This window comes from Triturus cristatus, chromosome 6, assembly GCF_964204655.1.
Source record: "Triturus cristatus chromosome 6, aTriCri1.1, whole genome shotgun sequence".
In the NCBI taxonomy this organism is placed as follows: Eukaryota; Metazoa; Chordata; class Amphibia; order Caudata; family Salamandridae; genus Triturus; species Triturus cristatus.
Genome location: NC_140589.1, coordinates 1,068,497,810 through 1,068,511,816, shown reverse-complemented (window position 1 = coordinate 1,068,511,816; position 14,007 = coordinate 1,068,497,810). Strand labels below are relative to the sequence as shown.

Genomic DNA, 14,007 nt, shown 5'->3' with positions numbered 1-14,007 from the left:
CCTGTCTTTTTCTCGCAACCTCAATCTGTTGCAGAGAGGGCCTTACACACACTCGATGTTAAAAGGGCTTTGCTGTACTACATACAAAGAACGCAACCCTTCAGGAAGACTAAACAATTGTTAGTTTCCTTCTCTCCACCACATAAAGGCAACGCCATCTCTAAATCAGGGATAGCTAGGTGGATTGTAAAGTGTATACAAATTTGCTATCAAAAGGCAAAAAGAACATTATCTGTTCCACCTAAAGCCCACTCTACTAGAAAGTTAGGGGCTTCTATGGCTTTTCTAGGGAAAATACCCTTAGATGACATCTGCAAAGCAGCCACATGGTCAACACCGCACACCTTCACAAAACATTACTGTGTAGATGTGCATTCCAAGCAGCAAGCTAGTGTGGGCCAGGCTGTACTAAAGACACTTTTTCAAACCACTGCAACGGATACCGGTGGTCGCCGCTAAGGTTGGGTACTGCTATATAATCTATGCTAAGTGTACAATCTGCAGCTCATATGCCTCGAACGGAATATGCTACTTACCAGTATGCATCTGTTTTTGGCATGTATTCCTTATAAGGCACTTACTACCCCCGATAAGGTGTGTGTGCAGTATCAAACAATACTCCCCGCGTCCACACCCCACACCATAGGCTCCTTTGTGGAAATAATTCACCCCATATTCGAGCCACAGTAAAAAATTACAGTTCTGCACATTTTCTTTTGAAAAAAGTCCACTTTTTCTCTTTTGTGAAAGGCAAAAGCCAAGAATAATATCAACTTTCACAGAAAAAAATAACATCTCGCTGTCTATAAGTTGCACACCAAATACAATGCTTGGACCTCACAGCATTTATACTAGCGAATAGCACTTCCCAAGAGCAAACTGGAATTAAAGTGCGTCACACAACTAATGACACTACATTCAGAGTTGTCCCTGACAAGAGATGAGTGTTATCTTCAAGACATCACAACATTTGGAATTAGATCGGTTTCATTACGGGTGAGGTCATGAGAATTACGCTGGGCTGGCGCACTAAGGCTTGCAGTGCTGGGGTCCGAGTTGTGTATCGTGCTCTTAACCACAACTTGTAAATGTCAGCATTTGGGGTTTTATTCATAGCAATAATTGCACTTTAGCTGTGATTTTAGATATGTTTCCGAGGTGTTCTTACTTCTATGTTAAGGTGTTATAAGAATGCCAATAACAACTTCACGTCGCTTTAAATATTTGTTGTTTCAGTGATTATATATATATATATATATATATATATATATATATATATATATATACTTACAAAAAAGGATAATGTGATGTAACAGTATGCATATATATATATATATTTACTGAAAAAACATAGGTTTCTGGCACGTTATAGTTAGAAATTAGCATTTAAAAAAGCTTAGAAATACACTGAAAGAACCGTAGGTTATAGGGAAAGTTTTAGTTGGTTGGACATTTCACTCGTACAAAACCAGAGAAATTCCCCCGTTATAGTTAGTGTGTTTCTGTAAAGTTTAAATATTTTTAATATATATAGGGAAAGGCGTATTGCAGAATGAATGGGTGTATAAGTGTCTGAATGAAGATTTAGTAGGTACGTGACTGACTCTATAAGTGAGTAATTAAACACATCTTACTGAATGCCATAGGTTTCACACAGGTTATAGTTAGGTGGACATTTCACTCGTAAAAAAACAATGAAATTCCCCCGTTATAGTTAGTTCAGATAACTATAACTCGCGCGCCCGCAATCCACTGCTCATGACGTCACATATTACATCACTCATGACATGGTCCGTGGCATCACTCATGACCACTGATGACATCATCCTTGTGATAGAGTGGCGGTCGCGCGAGTTATAGTTATCTGAACTAACTATAACGGGGGAATTTCATTGGTTTTTTACGAGTGAAATGTCCACCTAACCTATAACCTGTGTGAAACCTATGGTTTTTTAAGTGAATTTGCAAGGTTTTTTTAAATGCTAATTCCTAACTATAACGTGTGTGAAACCTATGGTTTTTTAAGTGAATTTGTACAGTTTTTTAAATGCTAAGTTATGTATTTATTAATAAATATATTTTTTTAAGGTTTTTCACCGTGCGCGCACCGTGCGTGCGCGTTGGGCGCACTGTGCGCTGCGCACACCGTGTGCGCACACCGCCATTTTTATTAAAAAAAATAAAATGTTTATTTCACCCTTGGGGGTCCTTCTGTGACCCCCTGACAAAGGCTAGGGGGTCAGGAACTCTCTTCCCTGCCCCCTTTTCACGTTTTCCACCTTTTTTCCACCTTTCCTTTTCAGTGCGACAGACAAGATGGCGTCCGACACTTCCTGATTTCGACCGATTCGAATGTTGACTGACATCTAACAACCAATCAGAATTACGCTCGCGCACGTAAGGGTGTGCGCACGGTGCGCGCGCGGTGCGCGCTTATAGATATTTATATGCTTTTAAATGCAATTTTCTCAGGAAATACTGAACAGATTGACTCCAGATATGCAAAAGGCACTACCCTGACCTGAGGACTACCCCTTTGCCAAATTTCAAGTAATTCTGTTCAGCCGTTCGGGCGGTACCTTCAACTAATGGTCCTATGGGAAAATGCATGGGGAAAACGCGTTTTGGGACCCCCCTTTTTTCTCGGCCCCCGCTTGACGAATCACCCCGAGACTTTCAGGGTAGGAGCTGAGCGGAGCGCCCCATTAGTTTTGAAAATTTCGCGAGGCTTCGTCAACCGGCGCCAAAGTTATTCAAAATAGAATTTTCAGATTTCCTATGGAAACACGATCCTAACTATAACTATCTACTGGCAACCGCCAGTAGATAATATATATATATAACAACAGATCGCTCCTACTGGATTGCTCGACCCCAGAGAGGTGGCGCAAACGCCGGCGGAGCACGCCGGCTCCTAAATGTCCCCACAAAGTCCAATGCTGCGCTCTCAGTCACCAGAAAATACCAGAATCCAAAATAATATCCAAAGAGGTGTTTATTCCTCACACAACGCGTTTCAACTCTATGCAGAGTCTGGATCACGTAAGGAAAGAAAGTGAGTGAGCAATGGATAAAGTTTTCTGGAGGGGTAAACAGTAACAAAGGACAACAAATTGTGTTACCTTATTCGTATCGTCAACCTGGCAGACATCTTGTAATGGCAATTCAAACGTAAATCATGTGTCCTAGTAAAATACATTGCTGATATGAACTGTAGACAATGTGTACATGTATATCTTATTCAATACATCATGTAAAACGTACAGGCAGGTGCCAGTGAGCCTAAAGAGAGATGAATTGTAATCATAGGCAAGAGTACACAACCTGAGCCCCCAGAAAATGTAAAATTCTGATACAATCAATACACATAATGTGCGAAACGATGTCAGGATACAGGGGGATAGTATATCGCATGCCATAGTCAGGCGGACATATTGTGTGAGAGATTCACAAAAACGTGTACAGAACAAAGTCAGCATTCTAATATCACTGTATATGTAAGTATGTCACTGTTGCTCAAATAGCACATACAGATAAATTGTTACTTCTACCTCCTGGGATTTGATTATACTCTGACCCTTCCTATTTATTTACTTGTTCTATTCACTTGTCTCATGTATCTTTTGACCTATGTTCTCAAGACACACAGGAGGCTAGATTTGCTTAGATCTAATCTCCACCTTCTTCCTCCATGTCATTAACACATTAGATTATGAATAGCAATATTGTTTGATGATTTGCTATTTCTGTGTTTTTAAGATATTAAAATTGTTTTTGTTCTGTTTCACTTACAGGAGGGAAGGAAGGAGCCCAATCAATCACGAGCACGTTCACGGGCTTCCTACCCTTTCCCCCACTCTCTCACTGCATATGGATGAAGGCTGCTGGTGTTGGGGTATGGTGATCTGTTATTTACACAATGATATCATTGTTCTTCATGGACTTTTATGTGTACCTGGGCTATAGCGGCACTTGCCATGCACAGCTCCCATTGGAGGTTTATCTGTATGTGCTATTTGAGCAACAGTGACATACTTACATATACAGTGATATTAGCATGCTGACTTTGTTCTGTACACGTTTTTGTGAATCTCTCACACAATATGTCCGCCTGACTATGGCATGCGATATACTATCCCCCTGTATCCTGACATCGTTTCGCACATTATGTGTATTGATTGTATCAGAATTTTACATTTTCTGGGGGCTCAGGTTGTGTACTCTTGCCTATGATTACAATTCATCTCTCTTTAGGCTCACTGGCACCTGCCTGTACGTTTTACATGATGTATTGAATAAGATATACATGTACACATTGTCTACAGTTCATATCAGCAATGTATTTTACTAGGACACATGATTTACGTTTGAATTGCCATTACAAGATGTCTGCCAGGTTGACGATACGAATAAGGTAACACAATTTGTTGTCCTTTGTTACTGTTTACCCCTCCAGAAAACTTTATCCATTGCTCACTCACTTTCTTTCCTTACGTGATCAAGACTCTGCATAGAGTTGAAACAAGTTGTGTGAGGAATTAACACCTTTTTGGATATTATTTTGGATTCTGGTATTTTCTGGTGACTGAGAGCGCAGCATTGGACTTTGTGGGGACATATATATATATATATATATATATATATATATATATATATATATATATATATATATATATATACATACATACATACAAAGGTTAAAGTGACATAGTTAAGTGAATACGTCAATGACAACATTAAAAATTTTAGCTCAAAAAACATTCTCCAGAGCGAACTATAACTTTGCCCCCATGCACTGCCCCATGCACTGCTCATGACCTCACATTTTATATCACTCTTGACATGTCTGTTATCATTTATGACTTCACTCATGACCTCTCAAATGACATCACTCATGACCTCATCCAATGAGTCTGATAGTTTGTTTTATAGTTTACATAGTGGCGGGTAACTACCATGTTACTTCTCTTTTTTGCATAGCCTGTGTCGAGCTAATGGGTGTAAGTTTTAACAAAATCCATGTGCATCATAGGTGTGTAGTGGTATTGGACATATTATAAATCTGTGTATTGAATATTAACTCTTTGTGCAGATGACAGTTGACAATTTGTGTCCAGTATGTGCCACACAAGTTTCATAGTTCTGCAGAAAAACGTTTCCAGCAGGGCAAATATTTTATAAAGTAGCTACAAAGTATTGTATGCAGCCTAGAGTTTTTAAATGGAATCGTCTTAGCATGTCAATTTCATCACAACATAGAAGTCTGTGTGCACCTGGTACTAACCCATATACATGTGCTTGTTTAGCTTCAAAAGATGGGCTATCTATACAGTTTTCACCACAGTATGAAGGCTGCAGTTAGTATGACCTTTTGCATCATCAGACCTTGGGTATTGTTTAATGAACAGTGTCTCTTTGAACAAGTTTGGCATAGAATAAACACTGTTCTTAGTAGTCTTAGTAGACACCTGCCTGCAAACAGGGCTCTTAGAGTAAAACTCCTGTTAGACCTGGCACCATTGGCGTGGGTCTCCCTTCCATTTTTCGCTGTTGTCTCCTCTGTTTTTGCTGGTATTAGATGCTCTGGGCGCTTGTCACGGGGACGCGCCCGAAACAACGCAAAAAGAGCGGATGGACCATGGGGAGGACAACAGCTGGTGGGCCCCGACACATGAACAACATGGTGTGTTTCCTTCCTCACAGGGAAGGACTTTGGAGATGCCCCAGGACACGTGGAGGTCGGACGAATCCATAATAGAGACAGGTCCCTTTAACTGGTACCAATCCTTCAGCGGGAACGCCCCCACGGATGACGCGGTAGACCCACAGCCAATCGCCTAAGCCAACCTTGACAGAAAAAGGGGAGGAGGCGAAAGGAAGACGGGAAACCCGGAAGGAGAGACGGAGGAGAAAGACTCGACAGGAGAAAGACGGAGAACCCTTGAAGAAGACGAGAGAGGAGCGGAGGACGACATCCCAGCGAACAAAGAGGTGCCTGGAGGCCAACGGTCCCGCGAATCGCCCAGCCACCCCTCTGGAGAGGAGTGGCTACGCCAGGTACGGAGACGTGTGGCGGGTTGGGTCGGGAGGCCGAGCAGGGCTACCCAGGCTAGTCAAGACCCGTAAGGGATCCCGTAGACGGATACACTCCCGTCCATTAGGTCATGCCCTCCCCCACGAGCACCCTCACAATCTAAACGGTAGAGGCAAGCCACCGTGGTGAACTCCCCTTCCCCTCACAACCCCTCCTTGGGCCCTTGGTGTACAGCAAATAAAAGTACCCTTACACTGTCCTTTTTTTTCTAACTTCTTTTGGGGATCCCTGAACGGAGCGGCGGAGAACATCCAGACAGTCGAACATCCTAGGAAGACCAGCACCTACGGCGGAAAAAGGGACCATTCCAGCTCTGTACCTTCTATCACTGACTGACGGACGAATTCCCCCCACCTTTCATGTGAACCAATACTCCAATAAAGAAACTCGTTACTCCAGAACAAGCTCTAGTGCCCTTCTTACCTGGGGTGACGCGACCCCTAGGCGGTCGGCCGGTCACACGTGGTGGAGAATGCAGGTAGCCGTCCATTAGACGATATGGACGCCCTGATCCAACATATAGTGCAGGCCCAGGACGAACTGGGATGGGCCCTGGAGCGCCACCTGAGCTCAGCACAAGCGGATCGTGAGGTGTTCACTAATACCATAACAGCACACTTGGAGGGACTACACAAAGTAGCAACGGAACAAGCCCCAGGTCCTCACCCTATACCTCGGGCTCCCCCCCCATGGACCAGCTGGGGTAGCATTACAGAAATATGTGCACGGCGAGGACCCAGATGCCTACTTCACGAATTTCGAGCGAGCAGCGAGAGCCTGCAATTGGCCTCCTGAGAAGTGGCCCTTCTTTTTAGCGCCTCTGCTGTCTGGAGAGGCTCAGGCCGCATATCAAGTTGCGAACCCAATGGGTAACACACCGTATGGGGAAGTCAAAAGGATTATACTAGACCACCTCGGCCTAGACGAGGAAGCATATCGCGTGAGGTTCAGACGGGACAAGGGTCACCCCGGAGAGAACCCGAAAACCTTGTTTCACCGGTTAAAATTCGCCGCGGATAAGTGGCTGAAACCTGAAGAATGTTCCAAAGAGGAGATCCTTGATAAAATATATTTAGAACAGTTCTTAGAGGTGCTTCCTTATTCTACACAGCGGTGGATCCGGCAACACGCCAATCTGAGCTCCAAAGAGGCGATGGACATGGCCGCCACCTTTGCCAGAGCCCAGCCGAAATATCAACCAGGAGAGCCGGAAAAGACTTTCAGACCACTGCCTGGGAAGTTTGTGTGTCCCTCCAGCCGACGCCCTCTCGATTCTCCCAGACTTCGACCTAAACCCTCCGAACCACCACACTCGAGGGGACCCCAGTGTTTTGACTGTGGGGATTGGGGACACATAGCAAGGGTATGTCCCCAAACTAAGACAGCGTAGGAACCCATGGATATTGGGTATGTCCCAAAGGCCATCCTCTATACCGCCGAAATGGGACCAGCCTTCCACGTAAGTGTACGGGTCAATGGGCAGAGGGTTCAGGCTTTATTAGACTCCGGGTGCAAACAGTCTGTAATACTAAGGGACCTCATACGTAACCAAGATGTCCTTAGGGGTTCCTTGGTACACATTAGATGTGTACATGGGGACATTAAATCCTACCCATTAGCCGTAGTAACCCTAGACATACCAGGTTGGGATCCTTGCTCTGTCCGGGTGGGGGTCCTGGGTAGTCTGCCTGAGGAACTGATTATAGGCACTGATAATCCCCAGTTCCTGGACTTGTTCAGGAGGGTTACGAGAGAATACCCCGCACAGACAGCAACAGGAGAACAAGTGGTACCTGCTCTAGCCAACCCTGAACCTTGGCTCCTGGATAGGAGCTTCAAATTTGCCCAAACCAATGACACATCACTTAAGCATGCCTGGGAAGCCGTAATAACCAATGAACCCACTCATTCCACGTCACCCTACTTTATAGTCCAAAATGGGTTGTTATACAGGAAGAGGGACCATAACAGTGATCCCCAACTATTGGTCCCCTTGGAATTCAGGGAGCAAGTCCTTTTCTACGCCCATACCCACTTGACCGCCGGACATCAAGGAGCAGAGAAGGCAACCCTGGCGGTTTTGAGACACTTCTATTGACCGGGGGTTTATTGGGATCTGAAAACGTATTGTCAACAGTGTGGGACTTGTCAAAGAAACAGCTCCTATACCCCCCCGGCCGTTCCATTACAACCCCTACCAGTGATCGGTACTCCCTTTTCCCGCATTGGGCTAGACATAATAGAACCTCTCTCCCGAACGAGTAGCGGACATAAATACGCTATGGTAGTGGTAGATTACGCCACTCGATATCCCGAGGCCTTCCCGTTACGTGTTCCTACCACCCAAGCGATAGCCAACTGAATGATAGAGCTCTTCTCGCGCGTTGGTTTTCCCACAGAAATAATAACCGATCAGGGGTCGCCCTTTGTGTCAAAACTCATGCAAGAAGTGTGTAAAACCCTTAATATTAAACACCTCAGGACCTCGGTTTATCACCCTCAAACAGACGGGCTGGTGGAGAGGTATAATGGGTCCTTAAAACGCACCCTGAAAAAGATGCTAACAGTCGAAGGGAAAGAATGGGACCGGCTACTTCCCCTAGCCCTATACGTCCTGCGGAGTCAAGTCCAGAGTAGTCTTGGGTGCTCCTCCTTCCAGATGCTATACGGAAGGCAACCCCGCTCCCTCTTGGAAATGACAAAAGAAGCGTGGGAAAAGCAGGAAAAAGAGGAGTCACACCAGCTCCTAGACTATACCAACAACCTACGGTCGAAGCTGGGGAAGTTGCGGGATTTAGCCTATTCGCAGTTAGAGAAAGCACAACAAAAGCAAAAGAGGTACTATGACAAAGGGAAGAAGTGGAGACGATTAGACCCCGGGGACTGGGCCCTCACTAGGCTTCCTTCGGGACTTGGTAAAGCCTCTTCCGAGTGGGGAGGACCATACAAAATAATTGAAACCATTGGAAAAAGCACATATAGAGTACAACTAAAATCAGGGAAGACCCAAACCTACCACATCAACAACCTAAAGAAATGGCTAGGCAAACCTCCCTCCTCCGTTCACTTCACCAAAACCCCCCCCGATAGAGGCCACAACCTATAAGCACTTGGTAATAAATCCGAAACTGGATGAGAGGCAGAGGGCAAGTCTGGAACAAGTGTTTACGGAATACACATCCACATTCTCAGACACCCCAGGGAAAACCCATATGGTTGAACATGTCATAGAGACCGAGCCAGGAAAAACAGTAAAACTATGACCCTATCGAATACCAGCAGCCAGAAGGGAGGCCATCCGGAAGGAGGTTCAGGACATGCTAAAAATGGGGGTCATTAGGGCCTCGACGAGTGACTGGAGCTCCCCCATTGTCCTCGTACCCAAACCGGATGGCTCCTCAAGATTTTGTATGGACTTTAGGGCCCTGAACTCCATCTCGAAGTTTGATGCATACCCCATCCCCAGAGTCGATGAATTAATCGAGAGGTTAGGGGAGTCCGAGTACATAACTACGTTGGACCTAACCAAGGGTTACTGGCAGGTGCCACTTAGAGAAGAGGATCGCAAAAAGACCGCCTTTGTCACTCACGATGGCTTGTATGAGTTCACCGTGTTGCCTTTCGGCCTACATGGAGCTCCAGCCACTTTCCAAAGATTAATGAACAGGGTACTCCATAGGCATTGAGAGTGCTCGGCCGCCTACCTCGACGATATTGTGATTTACAGTCGTTCCTGGGACCAACATATGGAAGACCTTAGAAAGATCTTAGGCAGCCTAGCAGAAGCAGGACTCCATGTGAATTCCAAGAAGTCACGAATAGGGTTTGACCGGGTAAAATACTTGGGATACATGTTAGGACACGGAGTAATAGAACCGCAAGAAGAAAAAGTAAGGGCGATACAAAACACCCCGTTCCCTACCACCAAAAAAGAGATCAGAGCATTCCTAGGGCTGCTAGGGTACTATCGCAGGTTCATCCCTAGATTTTCGGAAATCGCATCTCCCCTAACGGACTTACTAAAGAAGGGTAACCCTGCTTCCAAACTGGCAACCCCATCAATAGATGCACTAGCGCCTTTACCTCCCTTAAAGAAGTCATCACCTCTGCCCCGTCCTCATATCCCCTAACTTCGCCCTACCATTCATACTACAAACGGACGCCTCCGATCGAGGTGTAGGAGCGGTCCTCTCCCAACTGTCCTCATCAGGAGTCGAGCACCCAGTTTTGTTTATCAGCAGGAAACTGTTTCCTCGGGAAACTCAGTATTCCACAATCGAAAAAGAATGTCTGCCGATCAAATGGGCTGTGGACAAGTTGAAATACTACCTCGATGGAGCTAAATTCACCCTCTACACTGACCATGCTCCCCTGAAGTGGATGAGCCAGAACATGGGACAAAACCCTAGAATCATGAGATGGTTCTTAACATTGCAACCCTATACCTTTGAGGTCAGACATCGTCGGGGTTGTGCTAATGGTAACGCTGACTTTCTCTCACGAGTCTTACCCCTCCCCGATCGGGAGCAGCTTAGGGGGGAGGTTTGTCACGGGGACGCGCCCGAAACAACGCAAAAAGAGCGGATGGACCATGGGGAGGACAACAGCTGGTGAGCCCCGACACATGAACAACATGGTGTGTTTCCTTCCTCACAGGGAAGGACTTTGGAGATGCCCCAGGACACGTGGAGGTCGGACGAATCCATAATAGAGACAGGTCCCTTTAACTGGTACCAATCCTTCAGCGGGAACACCCCCACGGATGACGCGGTAGGCCCACAGCCAATCGCCTACGCCAACCTTGACAGAAAAAGGGGAGGAGGCGAAAGGAAGACGGGAAACCCGGAAGGAGAGACGGAGGAGAAAGACGCGACAGGAGAAAGACGGAGAACCCTTGAAGAAGACGAGAGAGGAGCGGAGGACGACATCCCAGCGAACGAAGAGGTGCCTGGAGGCCAACGGTCCCGCGAATCGCCCAGCCACCCCTCTGGAGAGGTGTGGCTACGCCAGGTACGGAGACGTGTGGCGGGTTGGGTCGGGAGGCCGAGCAGGGCTACCCAGGCTAGTCAAGACCCGTAAGGGACCCTGTAGACTGATACACTCCCGTCCATTAGGTCCTGCCCTCCCCCATGAGCACCCTCACAATCTAAACGGTAGAGGCAAGCCACCGTGGTGAACTCCCCTTCCCCTCACAACCCCTCCTTGGGCCCTTGGTGTACAGCAAATAAAAGTACCCTTACACTGTCCTTTTTTTTCTAACTTCTTTTGGGGATCCCTGAACGGAGCGGCGGAGAACATCCCGACAGTCGAACATCCTAGGAAGACCAGCACCTACGGCGGAAAAAGGGACAATTCCAGCTCTGTACCTTCTATCACTGACTGACGGACGAATTCCCCCCACCTTTCATGTGAACCAATACTCCAATAAAGAAACTCGTTACTCCAGAACAAGCTCTAGTGCCCTTCTTCCCTGGGGTGACGCGACCCCTAGGCGGTCGGCCGGTCACAGCGCTGTGCCACTGCCATTCAGTGCCACAGCGCGAATGCTCCCTGTGTAAATGACATGTGAATTGGTATATCCATGATTGGCTTATTTGGTTTACCTGTTAGTCCCTAGTAGCGTGGCCTGTGTGTGCCCAGGGCTGGTAAACCAAATGCTGCTGGTGGGCCTGCAGCGCTGGTTTGCGCCACCCAGAGAAGCAGCTTGTAAAGTGTGTCTCAGACCTGCCACTGCAGAGTCTGTGTGCAGTCCAGAACTGCCATGTTGGCTTTGAAGTGCACCCACTTCCCAGCCCCCAAACCTTCCCTTGGTATCATGTGAGTCACCCCTATGGTAGGGTGCATTGTATGTGTAAGGTAGGACATGCTCTGATGTGTGTAGCATGTCCTGGTAGTGAATTACACCCAATTTCGTTTTTCACTACTGTAAGGCTACCTGTTCTCCATAGCCCAGAATGGGAGGTTTAACTATTACATTCTATAGTCCTAACTGACCTAAAGAACATGGTAGAAAAACGAATTTAGTATGCCTGAGCTCAGAATATTAAAATACATCTTTTAGTGAAGTTTATTTTTGTATTCTGTGTTTGAAAATGCCACTTTTTGAAAGTAGGTATTTTCTTGCCTAAGCCTTCCAGTGTGCTCTGCTGTTATGTGTATTGGCTGTCTGGTTTTGGAGGTACAGGGCAGGCTGAGTCAGACCTGGGTTGAATAGAGAGATCTGCATTGGAGTATGGGGAGGGGTAGCTCCTTGACCTCAATAGGGCTGTGCCTGGCAAGGTGAATGCTGGCTCCACCTCCCACTGTGCGTCTGATGGCAGACCCCCTCTTTCTGAAAGGAAGGATGCAGCCTGGTAAACAAAGTGCTCCAGGACTGGGCAGAACTGGTTCTGGCTGTGTTCAGTGACTTGTAGCTTCTGAGATCAAAGACTTTTGGGGTATCTGTGCTGAAACCCCTACAATTTGTATTGCTCCTGGATAACAAGAAGAACCTCTGTCTGTGTAACTGAAGGAATCTGCAGGAGGTGACTGTCCTTGTGCTTGTGTGCTGTTTCTTGGATTGGCCTGCAGTGGTTACTACTGGACTTGGAAGAAGAGGAAAAGGACTATGAAGAGAACTTTTATTTCAACTTGCTAAAGCAATCACCCAAGGGCTAGAAGAGAGCTAGCCTCCTGCTGGAGTCTCAGGCACATCAGACTCCACCACCAGCCTCCTGTTTCCTCCCTGTGAGGATTTCTATCTGCAGGTGAGGCTCCTGTGAGTTCCAGGGCCTCTAGTTCTACTACAGAGAAGAGAGTGCTGAAAATCGTCGCTAGCTCCAGTTTGCGAGCCGCCGCAGTTGAAAAGCGTATGAAAAATCATTGCGCTGCTGCCGCTGAGTGCTCGCTACCGGAGATCATCGCATCACGCGTTTGCGGGCTGCCAAATGCTCGCTAACCTCAAGATCATCGCATCGCACGGTTGCTAGCTGCCAACTGCTCGCTAACCCAAAGATTATCGCATGTTTGCGGGCCTCCAAGTGCTCGCTAACCAAAGATCATCGCATCAAGTTCATCGCTTCACGACATCGCAGCGCGGATGCCGGGCGTCTGCCATTTTCATCGCATCAGGATCTTCGCTCCCTCGTGGAGCGCCATTTCTTTTCATCGCAACAAGATCGCGCACACACAACAGACTCGGCACATCATCCTTCCTCGTGGCAAGGATTTCAACGCATCGCCGGCTTAGCGTGGAGAAGTTTGTCGCTTTGTTCCACACGCTTCTGCAGATCAGCACATCATCCTCCCTTGTGGCAAGGATTCAACGCATTGCTAGCCTCACGTGAGGAAAATCATCGCTACAGCTCCTTAGCAACCTTTTGGTTGTTTTGCTACAGAATCCAGGTACTTTGTAAGTAAAAGGGTCGCAGAGACCACTGCTTTGAACTGAACTCCTCTTTGCACACTTTAAACTATTTTTGCAGCATTTCAAGAGTAACTGTATTTTTCTAGTATTGTGGCTTTTTACTGTTATTGGTCTTGTGTTAAGTTTATATATAAAGATACTTATTTTTTATAACTACTTGTGTGGTGTCCCTTTGTAGTGTTCTTCACTGTGTTACTGTGTATGGTCATAAATGCTTCACACACTGCCTCTGAGATAAGCCTAGCTGCTCGTGCTACGTTACCACAGGGTTGAGCAGGGGTTATCAAAGGGTGTAGCCCGCTTACTCTGACTTAGGAAGAAGGGTCCCTACTTGGACAGTGGCCAGCCATTGCCAACTAGAGACTCCCATTTCTAACAACTCCACATAGAGTAAACACTGTTAACACTTTTCTACTCATATCCACTTAATTTCTCATTGTAGGTTTGGTGACTTTGAAGCGTTTTATACAGATAAATGCTGCCCATAGTAAGTCATTAGTTATGCAAC

General features: G+C 46.4%; 1 protein-coding gene across 2 annotated transcripts in view; it reads left to right on the top strand.

The window, feature by feature from the left end:
- URB2 (URB2 ribosome biogenesis homolog) overlaps positions 1 to 14,007 on the top strand; it is a 423,522-nt gene that overhangs the window by 372,758 nt on the left and 36,757 nt on the right. The window contains exon 10 of one of the 2 annotated variants that reach the window (XM_085611920.1): positions 3,795 to 3,895. The exons of the other annotated variant lie outside the window; for it this stretch is intronic. Within the exon in view, the coding sequence (XP_085468046.1) occupies positions 3,795 to 3,878 (84 nt within the window). The 3' untranslated portion in view covers positions 3,879 to 3,895. The remainder of the gene's footprint in view (positions 1 to 3,794; positions 3,896 to 14,007) is intronic. 2 annotated transcript variants of the gene reach the window in all.